Source organism: Protobothrops mucrosquamatus, unplaced genomic scaffold, assembly GCF_001527695.2.
Source record: "Protobothrops mucrosquamatus isolate PMUCROS unplaced genomic scaffold, P.Mucros_1.0 scaffold851, whole genome shotgun sequence".
Lineage (NCBI taxonomy): Eukaryota > Metazoa > Chordata > Lepidosauria > Squamata > Viperidae > Protobothrops > Protobothrops mucrosquamatus.
The window spans coordinates 428246-444673 of NW_015387106.1; the positions used below are offsets into that span (position 1 = coordinate 428246).

The window sequence follows — 16428 nt, forward strand, 5'->3', positions numbered from 1 at the left end:
GTATAAAAATGACACCACTTCTCTGGAGATAAAGTTACAAACTGTTTTCTATGTTTGAAAAGGGCTGTAACATTCCCAATACAGATAATATCTTAAAAGTGTGATAAAATGTGTAGTAAAAATTAATGAGAACCAAGATATAAAAGCCAACATAAATACAACTAAATCCAGCTTGTCTAGTTAACAAATTTACTTCCTTCCTCCCTCTTTCCCTTCCTTCCCTCCTTCCTTCCTTCATTCCTTTCTGCCTGCCTTCCTCCCTCCCTCCCTTCCTCTCTCCGTCCTTTCCTAACTTCCTTCTCCTCAAAGTCCTTGAGAATTTAGTTGGAATTTCTTGTTGATTTTTTAAAAATTTACTTAGTTATTAGAGGGGGTGGGGGAGAGCTTCTTACAATGAGTTCCCCAGAGTTGACATATTGAGGAGATGGGCAGCATATAAATGTAATAAATAAATAAATTATGTCTTTCCCTGCTAAATGTTCAAGCCAGAGAGACTGCAGACAGCAGAAGAGTAATAAAAAACAAGATATTCACACACATATATTGTCTACTTACTTATTCAGAAAATACAAGAACAATGGTGAAGTTCACTGATATTCTCTTCTCCCGTAAAAGCAATGTCAGGAAGCTAATGCGGAGTGTTCGGCTTTTATGTTGTTATAGGGACTTGTTATAGAGCAGGGGTGTCCAACCTTGGCAACTTTCAGACTTGTGGACTTCAACTCCCAGAATTCCTCAGCCTGAATGAGATGACCAGGCTGAGTCCGATGGAGAGGTCAAACGTATCATCAGTCATGAGTCCCTTCGTGCCCACAAGAGATCTGAGCCCAGCCTATTTTGAATTCTTTTGACTCGTATCTACTGACAATTTGCTTTGACCATTAGTCATTCAGATTCTTGTGGAGAGCTGAAGCTTGCAATAAATCCTTATACTCTTTTCAACTGCCTGGATTCAACTGCCTGGGACTTGACACTGGCTGGGGAATTCTGGGAGTTGAAGTCCGCGGATCTTACAGTTGCCAAGATTGGACACCCGCGCAAATTTAGAGCAAACCATGGTTTAGAAAGAAAAGAGTTCCCGGTCACTGCTTATCACAAATTTCTCTCCCACCCAGGTTAACATGCTGATTGGGATCATCGTATTTAACAAGCTGATGTCTCGAGATGGTATCTCAGATAAGTCCAAAAAGCAGCGAGCCGGGTAAGTCCCTGTGCAGTCTCAGCACCCACCCATGGAGAGAGGGACTCATTTTTTGGTTGAGACCTTGGAAAAAGTTCAGAGAAGAACATCTAAGATGATCAAAGGCCTGGAAACTAAAACATGAAGAATGGTTGCAGGACTTGGGTTTGGCTATTCTAAATAAAAGAAGGAGTAGGGGTGACATGATAGCAGTATTCCAGTATTTGAGAGGCTGCCACAAAAAAGAGGGGGTCAAACTAGTCTCCAAAGCAGCAGAGGGCAGGACAAGAAACACTGGTTGGAAACTAGTCAAAGAGAGAAGCAACCTGGAATTAAGGAGAAACTTTCTAATAGTGAGGACAATTAACCAGGATGTGGCAATTGTTGTAAAAAAAAAAAAAGATGCCAGTTGCCAAGTGACTGTAGGGACGATGCAATGGTTGTCACTGCAACAACTGGTCGTAAGTCACTTCTTTCAGCCCATTGTAACTTCAAACAGTCACTAAACGAATGATTGTAAGTCAAGGACTACCTACATACAAAAACAATCAGACTAACTAGAACCACTCCCCCCCCCAAAAAAATTCATTATAAATCTCATTTCAGTTGAATTCTGGTTGCAACTTGTAGGGGTCCAAGTCCTTCTCCAACGCCTCCAAGCCTTTCCACAGCTTTGTGAAATGCTGCTCATATTAATGAAAATAATATTTTTAGCCTCCAGTGACACTTTGACAAATGTATTCCTAAGAGGATTCTTGGAAGTCAGTTTATATTTTTGATTTAGGTAAAATTGAGTGGCGTCTGTAGGGTGGAACTATGCCTGACAGTGAAAAATCAATATAGTTAGCACATCTTGTCCTATTATCTCCAAATCTGGGGCTAAAATCAAGAGGATAGTCAATAGCTTGCATTGATTGCTGCATGTTAAAGAAGCATATGTCCTTCTGGGGTATGTCCCCAGTATTTGCTATTTATGAACACCAGGAATTAGACATTTTAAGCTTGCGGGCTGGATGAAGATTTATTATATTAAGTCTAAAATAGAACTGCGCTCGGCCGGAAGATCAATATATTTAGCATATCTTTTACGTGTGCTCATGTAGGGACAGAAAATGCAATGCAATTTTGTTCTTAACTCTTGCAGGTAATACAGTCTAGGGGACTCGCAGGAGTCTTCTCCAGCACCATAGTTCAAAGGCCACAAATCTTTGGCGCTCAGCCTTTCTTAGGGTCCAACTTTCACAGCCATACATTGCAACTGGGAAAACCATGGCCTTGACTATATGTACCTTTGTTGGCAGGGTGATGTCTCTGCTTTTTATTATGCTGCCTAGATTTGCCATAGCTTTCCTCCCCAGGAGCAAGCGTCTTTTAATTTCTTGGCTGCAGTCCCCATCTGGAGTGATCTTGGAGCCCAGGAAGATAAAATCTGACACTACCTCCATTTCTTCCCCGTCTATTTGTCAGGAATTGAGAGGGCCAGATGCCATGATCTTGGTTTTCTTAATGTTGTATGCGGTACCTAAATCTAAAAACAAACGTTGCAGTTCTTAGCTGTCCAAACCAAGAATTTTAAGCCTGGTAGTGTAGGATATTCTATTATGGCTGCAAGACTTTTCCTGCAAAATACTCCTGAACTCACTCACTTGTATTAATGTATTAATCTTGTTTGTGGTTTGAGGGGCTTATTTACTAAGTCTCACATAGGAGGGGGAAAGTCCCCCCCCTGATATTCTGCTGCAGAAAAAGAAGTTTTGTGCATCGTTCCTGCTGCTCTTTTCTGCCAGCTAAGCCGTTTCCTTCTACAGGGGGGGGGAAGGGGAGGGAGGGGCAGGGAAATTGGGAGGACAACAGTTAAATTGGATTTGATCAGAGCTCACACTGAGCACTTGAAAAGCCTCCAGCATAATGAACACTCCAAACTACAAATCTATTTAGTTATGCAGTGTGAGGAACGGAAAGAGAAGATGAAAAGCAGCCTCTTCGAAATGAGCACTCCCCATACAAAGCACCCTGGTTGTGTGGACTGGGGACAGAGGCTGCACAAGGCTGCACATGGAGGCTAAATCATATAAGGAACGGTTGCTGGAATTGGGTATGTCTAGTTTAACGAAGAGAAGGACGAGGGGGGACATGATAGCAGTGTTCCAATATCTCAGGGACTGCCCCAAAGAAGAGGGAGTCAAGCTATTCTCCAAAGCACCTGAAGGCAGGACAAGAAGCAACAGATGGAAACTAATCAAGGAGAGAAGCAACCTAGAACTAAGGAGAAACTTCCTGACAGTTAGAACAATTAACCAGTGGAACAACCTGCCTCCAGAAGCGGTGAATGCTCCAACACTGGAAGTTTTTAAGAAGAGANGTCAATAGCTTGCATTGATTGCTGCATGTTAAAGAAGCATATGTCCTTCTGGGGTATGTCCCCAGTATTTGCTATTTATGAACACCAGGAATTAGACATTTTAAGCTTGCGGGCTGGATGAAGATTTATTATATTAAGTCTAAAATAGAACTGCGCTCGGCCGGAAGATCAATATATTTAGCATATCTTTTACGTGTGCCCATGTAGGGACAGAAAATGCAATGCAATTTTGTTCTTAACTCTTGCAGGTAATACAGTCTAGGGGACTCGCAGGAGTCTTCTCCAGCACCATAGTTCAAAGGCCACAAATCTTTGGCGCTCAGCCTTTCTTAGGGTCCAACTTTCACAGCCATACATTGCAACTGGGAAAACCATGGCCTTGACTATATGTACCTTTGTTGGCAGGGTGATGTCTCTGCTTTTTAGTATGCTGCCTAGATTTGCCATAGCTTTCCTCCCCAGGAGCAAGCGTCTTTTAATTTCTTGGCTGCAGTCCCCATCTGGAGTGATCTTGGAGCCCAGGAAGATAAAATCTGACACTACCTCCATTTCTTCCCCGTCTATTTGCCAGGAATTGAGAGGGCCAGATGCCATGATCTTGGTTTTCTTAATGTTGTATGCGGTACCTAAATCTAAAAACAAACGTTGCAGTTCTTAGCTGTCCAAACCAAGAATTTTAAGCCTGGTAGTGTAGGATATTCTATTATGGCTGCAAGACTTTTCCTGCAAAATACTCCTGAACTCACTCACTTGTATTAATGTATTAATCTTGTTTGTGGTTTGAGGGGCTTATTTACTAAGTCTCACATAGGAGGGGGAAAGTCCCCCCCTGATATTCTGCTGCAGAAAAAGAAGTTTTGTGCATCGTTCCTGCTGCTCTTTTCTGCCAGCTAAGCCGTTTCCTTCTACAGGGGGGGGGGGGAAGGGGAGGGAGGGGCAGGGAAATTGGGAGGACAACAGTTAAATTGGATTTGATCAGAGCTCACACTGAGCACTTGAAAAGCCTCCAGCATAATGAACACTCCAAACTACAAATCTATTTAGTTATGCAGTGTGAGGAACGGAAACAGAAGATGAAAAGCAGCCTCTCCAAAATGAGCACTCCCCATACAAAGCACCCTGGTTGTGTGGACTGGGGACAGAGGCTGCACAAGGATGCACATGGAGGCTAAAGCATATAAGGAACGGTTGCTGGAATTGGGTATGTCTAGTTTAACGAAGAGAAGGACGAGGGGGGACATGATAGCAGTGTTCCAATATCTCAGGGACTGCCCCAAAGAAGAGGGAGTCAAGCTATTCTCCAAAGCACCTGAAGGCAGGACAAGAAGCAACAGATGGAAACTAATCAAGGAGAGAAGCAATCTAGAACTAAGAAATTTCCTGACAGTTAGAACAATTAACCAGTGGAACAACCTGCCTCCAGAAACGGTGAATGCTCCAACACTGGAAGTTTTTAAGAAGAGACTGGACAGCCATTTGTCCGAAATGGTATAGGGTTTCCTGCCTAAGCAGGGGGTTGGACTAGATGACCTCCAAGGTCCCTTCCAACTTTACTATTATTATTATTATTATTATTATTATTATTATTATTATTATTATTATTATTATTATTATTATTATTATTATTATTATTATTATGTGGGTTGGGTCCAACAGCAGAAAAAGCATCTTCGCCACCACAGTCAGGACTGTGAACGGGATACGTCTCACCCTTGCCTTGTTTTTGCAATGCAGGCAGTCCTCAACTTACGACTCAAATCGGGATGAGAATTTCTGTTGCTAAGTAGGGTGGTTCCGTGAGTCGTGGCTGATTTTTATGCCATTTTTTTTCCCCAGAGTTGTTAAGTGACTCATGCTTGTCCGAAGTTGTAAATCGCTTTTTTTCAGTGCCACTGTGACTCTGAACGGTCGCTAAACAAATGGAGCCGGCAAGTGACGTTTAAGAGGGGTTTAATTTTTAAAGGTGATTTAAAAAGAAAAAAACAAAGAAGCCCTGCTTGCTGAAAAGGTGCTTTGGAAGAGGTGTGCATGTGTGAATCGTTCGCGATGGCAGTTTCTTTTGGCAGCAAGCTGAAGCAAGTCACCCCAGCAGCCCAGGAGCTGGGAAACCTTTTTTTTTTTTTCCATTTCTCTTGCAAAGTGACAACTGCTTGTGGCCTTTCCAAATTAGCCCCAGCAAACTCCTTGGCCTCCCGTGCAGATTGTGATGGCCCGGAGAACAGCTGTGCCCTGCTGGCGGCTCTTGTTTGTTTTAGCAAAGCTTCTGCAGGAGACTTTCGGTGATGCAATAAACTCAGGCTTTCAGCGCCTCGGCTCTCCCCCTGCTTGAAGAAATTGAGAAGATGCTTGAAAGAAAACCAATCTGATTCCCTTTAGCGAGCTGACAATCTGCCCTCCTTGAGCACCACCTGCTCTTCCTTCGCCGTGTTTTCTCCCATCTACATGGCTGGAAATGTGCCCTGTTGTTTCCCTGCATTTCTTTCAACAGGCATTTAACAGCCAAGCAAGGACGCTGGAATTAAAAGACAGTTAGAAATAATTAATCGCATGCATGAACTACTTCTCTCTCTCTCTCTCTCTCTCTCTCTCTCTCTCTCTCTCTCTCTCTCTCTCTCTCTCTCTCTCTCTCTCTCTCTCTCTCTCTCTCTCTCTCTCTCTCTCTCTCTCTCTCTTTTTTTTTTTTTCTCTCTCTCTCTTCTTTCTCTCTCTCTCTCTCTCCCTCCCTCTCCCTCTCTCCCTTCCTTGCTTTTAATGCATGCAAAGGACAGGAGAGGATGTAATGCAGGCCGTTACATCTGGAAAAAGCAATTAATCTTTTTCAATCTTCATGGAAAAGATGAAGAGAATTGAGTGAAGAGTTGAGCAGGGACATCAAAAGGAATATATATATATATATATATACGTTAGATCCAAGAGTCGCGCGCAGGCATTGGCTGGTGTATAAAAGTATTTTCTCCCATTGAGTCATTTGTACCCTGATGATGTTGGTAGATTCCAACGAAAGCTAGGTCTGTTATAGCATTTTAAAATCTTTTTAAAATTTTTAATGTTTTATTAAAACTTTTAATGATTTTAACTTTCCCTGGTGTTCACTTTTATTGTTTTACTATGGATATGCCCAGGGATCATTCATCTGTTTTTAGTGTCATTTGTAATATATATATATTAGATTCTTCTCCAATCAACTTCCACCCCACTCCAAAAGCGGTCAGGTTTGCAATTCATCTAGGCAGGATGAATAGATCTCAACAAGGGGCATTATAGCATTTATTGATAGAAGCCCAGTTTCACTGCATGCCTGGCTGAGATATAGTGTTGCCATCATCTCAAAAGAAGACTCAGTTGAGCCTTGGCCATTTTGAAATGCAGGGAAATTTAACAGCAGGGACTTGGCGTGGAAATATCCCAGCCTTAAGAGTTGTTTTTGTTTTTAGCCTGGAGCAAGTAAGGGAAAAGAGAGTCATAGCAGATACACATAAGGTCATGCAGGGTGGATGTTGTATTGGAATTCAGGATCCATCCCTTAAAATGAACTTTGTGGGGATTTAGGACCATCTTTTTCACACCATCTAGAATTAAATCGTGACCTTCCATGCTTTCGGGCCAGGGGTCAGCAAACAAAATTGGGCGGTTGTAAAAGTGGATTGCACAGATTCATGGCAGGTCAGATTATCAATGGTTTTTTTTAGTGCTTCTGGGATCAGAGATAGCAGCATTATTATGGACCAATAGTGGGGGCAGTCATCAAGCCCCAGCCATAGTTGTGAATGTTCTGAAGCCAGCTGGTTGACCAATGTGTGATGCAAGATGTTGACCCAGATGTGATCTTGGCCTGATCTAACAAGTCTCATCTTATGTTCTGTTGCGCAGAACAAGGAATGAAAAGTTATTTTGTAACTTCCTAGCCATGTCTGTCTTATTGGTGGTCTTTGTTTTGTTTTTTTAATGTGATTTTTTTTGGGGGGGCATGTTGTCTAGTTGAGCTCTCTGCAGATTTTGTGGAAGTGCATGAAGTTTAGGAAACAAGCTAATCCTTTGCCCAAAACAGAGTCTAATCCAAGGTGTAGGCTATGAGAGAAGCAGTGAGTTTGTAGGTCATCTCAGATTTGAATAATTTAATGCAAGATAGGGATGCTTGAAGGAGGAAAGCCTTAATGAGGGGGAAAGGAAAAGAACTGAACGAGAAGCAAGAAGCAGGATATTGCTGGTGAATTCCTTCCTGCAGGAACCCCTCGTGAAATTCTAGATGAACGTGCCTCTGGGTTCATGCAGAGTATAATCTCACATTGACTCCAGAGACTGGCCACATTTCTTAAGCATGCTCATCTTCAACCTGTTGCCTCCTATATAGGTTGAACTTGTGTTCCGGTCATCTTCAGTGTCATACCATATCGCCTGACTGATTGATCAGCTGACCATACCAAGAAACAATAAGCATCAAGCCACACTAATTTTTGAATAAATTTTGAAAGATAACATAGTGGGGGTCCATGGTGCCCTCTGAGCTTGGTTGTTTTCTTTCGGATGTTTCGTTATCCCACTACATAATATCATCAACGGGGTTTGCTCTCTGCTTATATACAAGTAGCTCACTCTGTCAGCTGTTGTAGGAGTATCCCTGGTGGTTCCTTGATTAGACTACTGTTTACTGTTCGATTGTTAGTCTGGGTTGGTAATTTCTTGATTGGGGTATTGATTACTGCTGGATTGTTGATAAGATAAAATAAAATGAAGATGAGATAAAATAAGCCTGGTGCACTGGTGGAATTCAAATACCTGTACAACCGGCTCTATTATGTGATGCAGGCCTGGGTCTCCGTTGCCTAGAACGGACTTCCAGAAGTGGCATCAACGCACTTCCGGTGGGCCGTTCTAGGCCTGGGACGCCTCCTCCAGGCCTCCGATGCAATGGTGGATTTCAAATAGCTGAACAACTGGTTCTATTATGTGATGCAGGCCTGGGCCTCCAAGGCCTAGAACGGACTTCACTTCCGGTGGGCCATTCTAGGTCTGGGAGGCCTCCTCCAGGCCTCCGATGCAGTGGTGGATTTCAAATACCTGAACAACCGGTTCTATTACGTGATGCAGGCCTGGGCCTCCGAGGCCTAGAACGGACTTCACTTCCGGTGGGCCATTCTAGGTCTGGGAGGCCTCCTCCAGGCCTCCGATGCAGTGGTGGATTTCAAATACCTGAACAACCGGTTCTATTACATGATGCAGGCCTGGGCCTCCGAGGCCTAGAACGGACTTCCGGAAGTGCCATCAACGCACTTCCGGTGGGCCATTCTAGGTCTGGGAGGCCTTCGAGGCCTAGAGTGGACTTCCAGAAGCCAGACGGTTCTCCAAATTCAGCTAAATTTAGCTACTGGTTCTCCCGAACTGTGGCAAACCAGCTGAATCCCACCACTGGCCTGGTGGCATGGATGCTGTGCCTCTATCTTAACTGCAACAGGTTGAGACAGAGGAGTGAGAGGTAGACCTGAAGCACCCCAAGCTGCCTTTTTAGTGTTTGTTCACCCTCCAGTGCTGACCGACATCAGCCCTCCCATTCAAACTGCTTCAGCGAAATGGTCCCAAGGCCTTTATTCCAGCCAGGCTGTGGGCATTCCCCACCCTTTCTTCAATCCCAAATTCCCTGCGAATGGCTCCTGGGCCTATCCGTCTCACGTTCTCCACTCTCTCTCCCCCCTCCTAGGGCGTCTCTGTGGAGCTCCTGCGTGGTTCTTCCCCTCCTGGCGCTCACCTGGATGTCAGCTGTGCTTGCCATGACTGACCGGCGCTCCATCCTCTTTCAAGTTCTCTTTGCCGTCTTCAACTCGGTGCAGGGCTTCGTCATCATCACCGTCCACTGCTTTCTGCGCAGAGAGGTGGGCGTTTAGAGTTGTCGGCTTGCTGGATGTTCATTGGGGATGGAGGTGCTCCTGGCATGTACTCAAATAGGCCAATCCTGAGAATGGGGATGGGTAGACCAAGTCATTGGCAATTCATGCCATTTGCCCAATCCAGCCCATTGTTAAGCCCACTTTCTCAAAACTTGATTCATAACTTAATCAAACTTACTGTGGGTTTGTGCCGCAGGGTAACATGCACACACACAGAGAGAGAGAGAGAGAGAGAGAGAGAGAGAGAGAGAGAGAGAGAGAGAGAGAGAGAGAGAGAGAGAGAGAGAGAAGGTTTTACAAGCTTTACAAAGCAGCCATCAAGGTTTTAACTGATCTAGTTAAGGGTGTTGTCCACAGGCACGAACCAGATTTGATAAGAGACAAAAACGAAAACAAATTTGTTTTGCCTTTTGTCAGAAAATCAACACTGCCACCTTGGAAAATAACTTTCTATATCAAGGGTATAGGACAGCGGTGGCGAACCTATGGCATGGGTGCCAGAGGCGGCACTCAGAGCCCTCTCTGTGGGCACACGCACCGTCTCCCCAGCCCCGCCTCCTCCCACAGCCCCCTTCTCACCAGCAGCTCCCCCCCGGAGGAGAGCAGCCCCTGGGCGCGGCCCACATGAAGCAGTGCAGCCAAGGACATGGTAGCCGGGCAGCGGGGACAACACTCTGCCCTTGCGCCCCGTCACACACAGATGATGCTGCAGGGCATGGGCGGAGTGCGTGGCCACCATGGCACTGCTGGGCTGCCTGGGTGATCTGTGGCGGGCCGTGGAGGTGGTGGGTGACCCAGTGGGCAGGGTGGAGCAGGGACGGGGTGGGGGGCAGTTTTTGGGCACTCGGTCTCTAAAAGGTTCGCCATCACTGGTATAGGAAATGTAGGCTATGTCCATTACTGCATTCCCAAGCCTCTCCCTGGTCACTTACCTGGTTCCCTGCCCCACCTGAACTAAAAGATAAAAACTGAACATAGCACAAACCCCTAGCATCCTATTTGTTCACAGTAATGCTTGTCCTGAATTCCCTACTGTAATGGGAACCCCAACAGGAAGACTGGCCTGGAAAAGGGATCCACAATATGCATTCCAAATTCCAGATGTGCCATTGTCTCAGAAATGTTTCTTAATCCTGTATGACCACACTCCCCATTTTGTTGCTCACAAAAAAAGGATGATGAAATGGGAGACCGCATTTTTCCTAGTTCCGCCATGACTTTTTTCAGCTCTACAAAACTTTATATATGGAGGCTCCCTGTAAAGAAGAAATCGTGAGCAAAGATAATTCTAGATCTCTGTTCTGACTGGACTTCCCATGTGTCCTGCCTCCATACAAAGAAATTTGTTGTGGGAGATATTTGTATCCTGAAATGTGGGAAAACAAACCTAAATATAACCATGACAATGCTATTGCTGCCTGTGGCAGATAACACCTGACTGCCCTTTTAGAATTCAGAAGCTAAAGAGGTTAAAAAATGGGGGTCTCCAAGACAGATTGGAAAAAAGAAAAATAGCACTCTGGAATAAGACTTTATCAAACCACTTCAATATTGTTATCAAGAAAACTACCCAGAAATGTCCATGAAATCCCCATCAGTTGAGGTTGACCTAATGGAGACTTCAGCAACAATAATTTATTTTCACCTTTGGTCAGAAAATAAATGTGCTGAAGCTATCCAACATCTGGAAAAGAGAATTGCCTTCGGAGCAGGAAGCATTTCATGCAGTGAAATCAATTGAGCTAAACGCCATTGTCTGTTCAATATTCCCCGCCACATTTGAGGCAGGCAAATTGGGTCCAATATTTGGGCAAATTCCTCTGTGAAAATGAAGAAACGCTGTAAGGATTTCTGCAGGACAGGGTCTCCCTTAGCAGTGACCGTCACATTGTTCCTAAAGTCATCCAGGCCAGGAAATCCATCCAGGCCAGGAAATCCATCCAGGCCAGGAAATCCATCCTTACCCTGATTGGAAGGGTGGGAAGCCAGGAAAAGTGGCCTGTAGAGAGCAGGACCAGACAGCTGCATGCTGTGCTTGGCCAATTCACAATTTAAAAACCTTCTAAGAATTTTATTGAATTCTCTTATCGGTTGAAAGAAAATATGACTAATTTCTCCTCCATTCAGTTGAAAGAGGCCCAATAAAAAACAGTGCAAGTGATAGCTTGAATAACTTTCAAGAGGCCCCATCTTTTGCTCAAATTCTCCATCAGTCAGCCCAGTTAATGGCCATCAGGTACATGGAAGAAGATGGACTCTCCTGTCCTTTGACCTACTGTATGCTATGTCTTCCCTGCTTCATCCATCTTGGCTCTGAAGGCTGGAATCCCTTTTCCCGTGCCCTGTTTCTTTTCGTGTGAGTCATAAAGCAATGTTTCTCAATCTTTGCAATTCAATATGTGAGCACTGTAACTCCCAAAATTCCCAAACAAGCATACCTTAAGATATGTGGACTGCATGCTGGCTGGGGAATTCTGGGAATTGAAGTCCACACATCTTAAAGTTACCAAGGTTGAGAAGCACTGTCCTAAAGCCTATGGAGACTCTCAGTCATCCAGATTAGAGAAAATAGGCAGTGGAGGAAGAACGCCATGTTATAAAGACTTGGGGTCAAATGATCTGTCTGTCTCCTGCAGGTCCAGGATGTGGTGAAATGTCAGATTGGCGTATGTAAAAGTGACGAAAATGAGAATTCACCAGATTCGTGCAAGAACGGGCAAGTCCAGATCATGGTGAGTGAGTGTGGGCTGTGTTGTGAGAAGAGAAGAGACACGGTAGAACCACTGTAGATGCACAAAAGGTCAGAGTCTTACACTACAGGCTGTGGGGGGTTAAACAGAATTGTGCACCTTGAAGACCTAGGATTGAGTATATCCCCCACAAGATCTTCAAGATGGCCTGATACTTTCAAAAATTACCAAATTTCTTTAACAAACGGGAAAAGATGACAATATGTTGTTGTAATAGCCTACCAGTACATAATTGGGGAATTGTTTGAATTATATTTAATTTTAACCCCATTTAAATGTGGATGAAAAGGTATGTTGTCTCTTCTGACATTCTGGGGAGAGAAAAGTTCCTTGAGGATGAGCTCCAGCACGAGTCGGAAAGCTCAGAAGACTAAACCTTTGGTCCTAGTGACCCGCCCAGATTAGATCCTGCAGCATATGTAGTTGTCCAGCCCCATCAAAGGCTGAGGATGGCCCTTAGGGTAGAAAAAATTGCATATCTTTCTCTTGCAGCCCTTCAAAGCCAGCACTCCTGGCCTTGCTTTGATCTCTTCCTAGCGCTCTCCATGCCCAAATTTCATCCAAGTGAGGAGAATGGGCAGACGTGAATGTCCTTCAGCCTACACACATACTGTGCTTATGGCTGTGTTGCCAGTTGCATATGTGTGGAATTACTGAACATTTCTATTATGATCAATCAATTTTCCTAACGTTCAAAGAACTGCAGGTGTGTCATCTGAATTATCTCTATGTGTGCTCTCAAAGATAGAGCTGACAGCAAAGGGGAAGAGATGATATTCATGACTTTGACCTAGTTCATGATGGGGATTCTTTGGTCTTCATGTGCATTGAGTGAAGCCAGTTGCAATGGTTTATATACTATGATTTATTTCTTAATGCATGTGTAAACCCAGCCATTCATTAAACCAACTGTTGTCCTACATTTTTCATGATGCTTGGTTTGACTTCATATTTGGGAGAACACAGCCATTGCAAATTTTAAATTATGGATTATAAGATAATGTGGATAGCTAGACACTTTGAATGTAGTCAACAAACCATGACAAAAAAAGCAATCCAGAATGCAGTATGTGAACCCCATGAAGAGCTAATAAGATCAAACTTAGTTGAGATTAAACTAAGAGGTTCCAGACTCACAGCACACACTTGTGTGTTTGTTTCAAGCTGTGATCTGGTTGGCCTTTCTTATGAGATAGGCTTTGTCATTTTGGCCAGGCACATGTCCATCTTTGAGGTCACCTTTATGCCAGTTTCGTGCTGATCAGTCATCAAATATTAACTCGGCTATTGGGGGCTCAGCCAAGCACACATAATATCACCATTTGAACTTGGCTTTCCAAATAGACTATCTACTTAAACATGCAAACAGTGTTGAGGATTTGTTCCAATAGGACAGAGCTTAAAACATGTTGGTTATTCCAATATAGGGACTGACGGGAACTTATAACCACTCCTTATTTCTTCATTTTTATCCAAGGACCACACTTGTAGGTGGAATGGTAATCCATGATGAGTATTCCTTATCTCAGTAAATTAGCAACTACCAAACAAACAAGCAGAAGGGCTGCAAAACACATCCATTTGCATTTAATTGTTACTTTGTTTGTTTTTGGGGTGGGTTTTGATTTATTTTCTTAAATCATCCCCCTTCTTCAGCTTCGCTGTAGTTGGGTGGTGAGTAGCATCCAGTGTTGGTAATCAACCCACTCATAGTCTTACATTGAAACTTGAGGATCAGAACTTGTTTTGAATTCCTGTTGTTTATTAGGGCAGAATATTCAGAACAACAAAGAAAGGAAATTTTTGTTTGGTCCCAAGCTTTTTGACAAAAATATTATACAAGGTGCTTGATGAACAAGCTCCAAACATTCAGAACAGCCATTCAGAATATCTTGTGCACCCTTATTTTTTTTCCTTACCCCGAAAATAATTTAATCGATATGGAAAGTCCAAATTAAGTAATATAATTGAATCTTGTTTGCTATCCATGATGCATTCATTTCTCCACCCCCACCTTCTTCTCTTCTCTTCTCTTCTCTTCTCTTCTCTTCTCTTCTCTTCTCTTCTCTTCTCTTCTCTTCTCTTCTCTTCTCTTCTCTTCTCTTCTCCTCTCCTCTCCTCTCCTCTTCTCTTCTCTTCTCTTCTCTTCATTCTCTCTTCTCTTCTCTTCTTCTCCCTTTCTCCCCCTCTTCCTGTGTTTTTATAGACAGATTTTGAAAAGGATGTTGACCTGGCATGTCAGACAGGTGAGGACCTCTCTCTTCCTTCCTGTGTGAGAAAAAGAGGGTTTGACTGTGGAATGATCTTACTGCATGATGGAGAAGGGACCAGTTTTACTCCTTTCCCAGGGTGTAAAAGAAACTCAAGGTATTTTAGAATTGTGGAAGGCTAGGAGGTCAGGATTTGATGGGTTTGAACTTATGGTGCAAGAAGAAGGACGTAGGTTGCAAGAGAAGGAGGCTTCCAGTGCTAGGCTCAGCCAGCTTAAGTCTAATGGTATGACCACGTCAGGCTATGTACTATACACATGTAGTGGTAATTATTACTGTCTGGTCCAATTTCTCTTTCCTTTCCCCATTATCTTCCATACCATCAATTCAGCCTGAAACTAATACCAATATTATGCTGAAACCAGTTCTACAATTTGTCCAATTTTTGCCTTCCCCTTCCATTTTATCCCCTTAACTTTAATGGTTAAGGTTACATAACCCTTAACCCTTATGGTTAAGGTTACTTTCAAATTTCACAAAGCTGGTTTTCAGCTGACTATATGGTTGAAAGACTCAGAAGAAGCTACCAAAAAGAGGAATTATTTTCCGTGACTTCCCTCTGCCACTTTTTCTGGCTGCCCACTCTTTCCCAGTTGGGAAAAATCCCAGCAGGGAAGTCTCTAAGATGGGGAGAGAGAGCCAAAACCTGCAAAAATGGAGGATACAACATCACGCCTTGCCCCTTTTGTAGATCTGTATGTGTGCCTCCCATAAAAGATAGTGTACATCATCTTGCAGATTATCTATTCTGGGGAGGAGGCAGTTCCCTGGAGGTGTGATGGTGCAATGGAAGACAAGGCCATTCAGTCAAGGACAGCCCTTGACTCTCTCCTAAGTTCAAGGGTGCTCAGAAGAATCCTGCCCAAATTCTCATTTTCTTTCTCTTTCGTCAAACAGAATGAGAATTGGTAGAGGGGAGAAGCAGATTTTTTTTTCCTTACTAGCACTGCTTATTATTGAACTCAGAACTTAATAGTTTTGCTCAGCTCCACGTGTCAGGGTTCCCTACTCCTTCCAGTCTCAGATTTCCAGTCTCAGAAAAATCCATTTCTCTGTACCTAGGGCACTGTGACTTCGGTTAGGTGAGACAGGCACACTCCTACCTACCCTAGAAAAGCTTAAAAATAGAAAGCACTCCTGGAGAACAATTGTTCCTACTCCTTGACAAATTGCCAAAGCACTAGTAGCTTTGTTTCAGAAACTAACCCCTCCCCCCTTCCTCTCCTCTCCCAGTCCTCTTTAAAGAGGTTAACACGTGCAACCCAGCTACCATCACCAGCACATTGTCGCGCATCTCCCTGGACGGTGATGAGGATCCAAAGCTCAACACCAGCTCCGAAGGTGGCCTGGGCTTCTCCACCCTCCCTGGGAACATCCCGCCCACTTCCATCCTGGTCCAGATGCCACAAATGACACACAACGTGGTGAAAGGGCTGAAGGAGCTCAGCGACCCCCCTGCCAAGAAGGACGTTAACGTGGATGTGGCCCATGGGCCGGTCTACCTGTGCAGTGACAGCAACCTGCGGCAACTGGATTACGGTTGGCTGCACTCTCAGGAGGCTTCCCTGGAGAGCAATTACATGGTGCTTCCCCGGAGGACGGTGAGCCTTAAGCCTTTCAGCAGGGAAGAAGGCAAACTCAACATCAAGTTGGACGAACCTCCAGGCCCGCCTCAGGGCCGGCCATCCATGGAGGCCAAGGCTTACCCTAGCTTTGCCTCCATGGACCACCTCAACGTGAACTTGAACCAGCCTTATGGGACAGTCAAGCACCCGTATGGCCTTCAGTTCAAGCAACACCCCACGGTGCGGCAGATCCTGGCCTCAGAGTTGTCCGAACGAAGCCGCAGCATGCCTCGCACCGTGCCCGGTTCGGCCATGAAAGTGGGCTCCCTGGAGGTAAGCGTCACTCTGGGTCTGCCCAGGCTTCTTGGGTGTTGCATCGAAGCAAGGGCAGCTGATCTCTCTGGCCTGACCAGACCTTC

At 44.4% G+C, this 16428-nt stretch overlaps 1 protein-coding gene across 1 annotated transcript in view; it reads left to right on the plus strand.

The window, feature by feature from the left end:
- Positions 1-16428, plus strand: part of ADGRB2 (adhesion G protein-coupled receptor B2) — a 161347-nt gene that overhangs the window by 128020 nt on the left and 16899 nt on the right. The window contains exons 23-27 of the mRNA XM_015819030.1: positions 1116-1201; positions 9238-9409; positions 12061-12156; positions 14381-14420; positions 15678-16342. Coding sequence (XP_015674516.1) covers positions 1116-1201; positions 9238-9409; positions 12061-12156; positions 14381-14420; positions 15678-16342 — 1059 coding nt within the window. The remainder of the gene's footprint in view (positions 1-1115; positions 1202-9237; positions 9410-12060; positions 12157-14380; positions 14421-15677; positions 16343-16428) is intronic.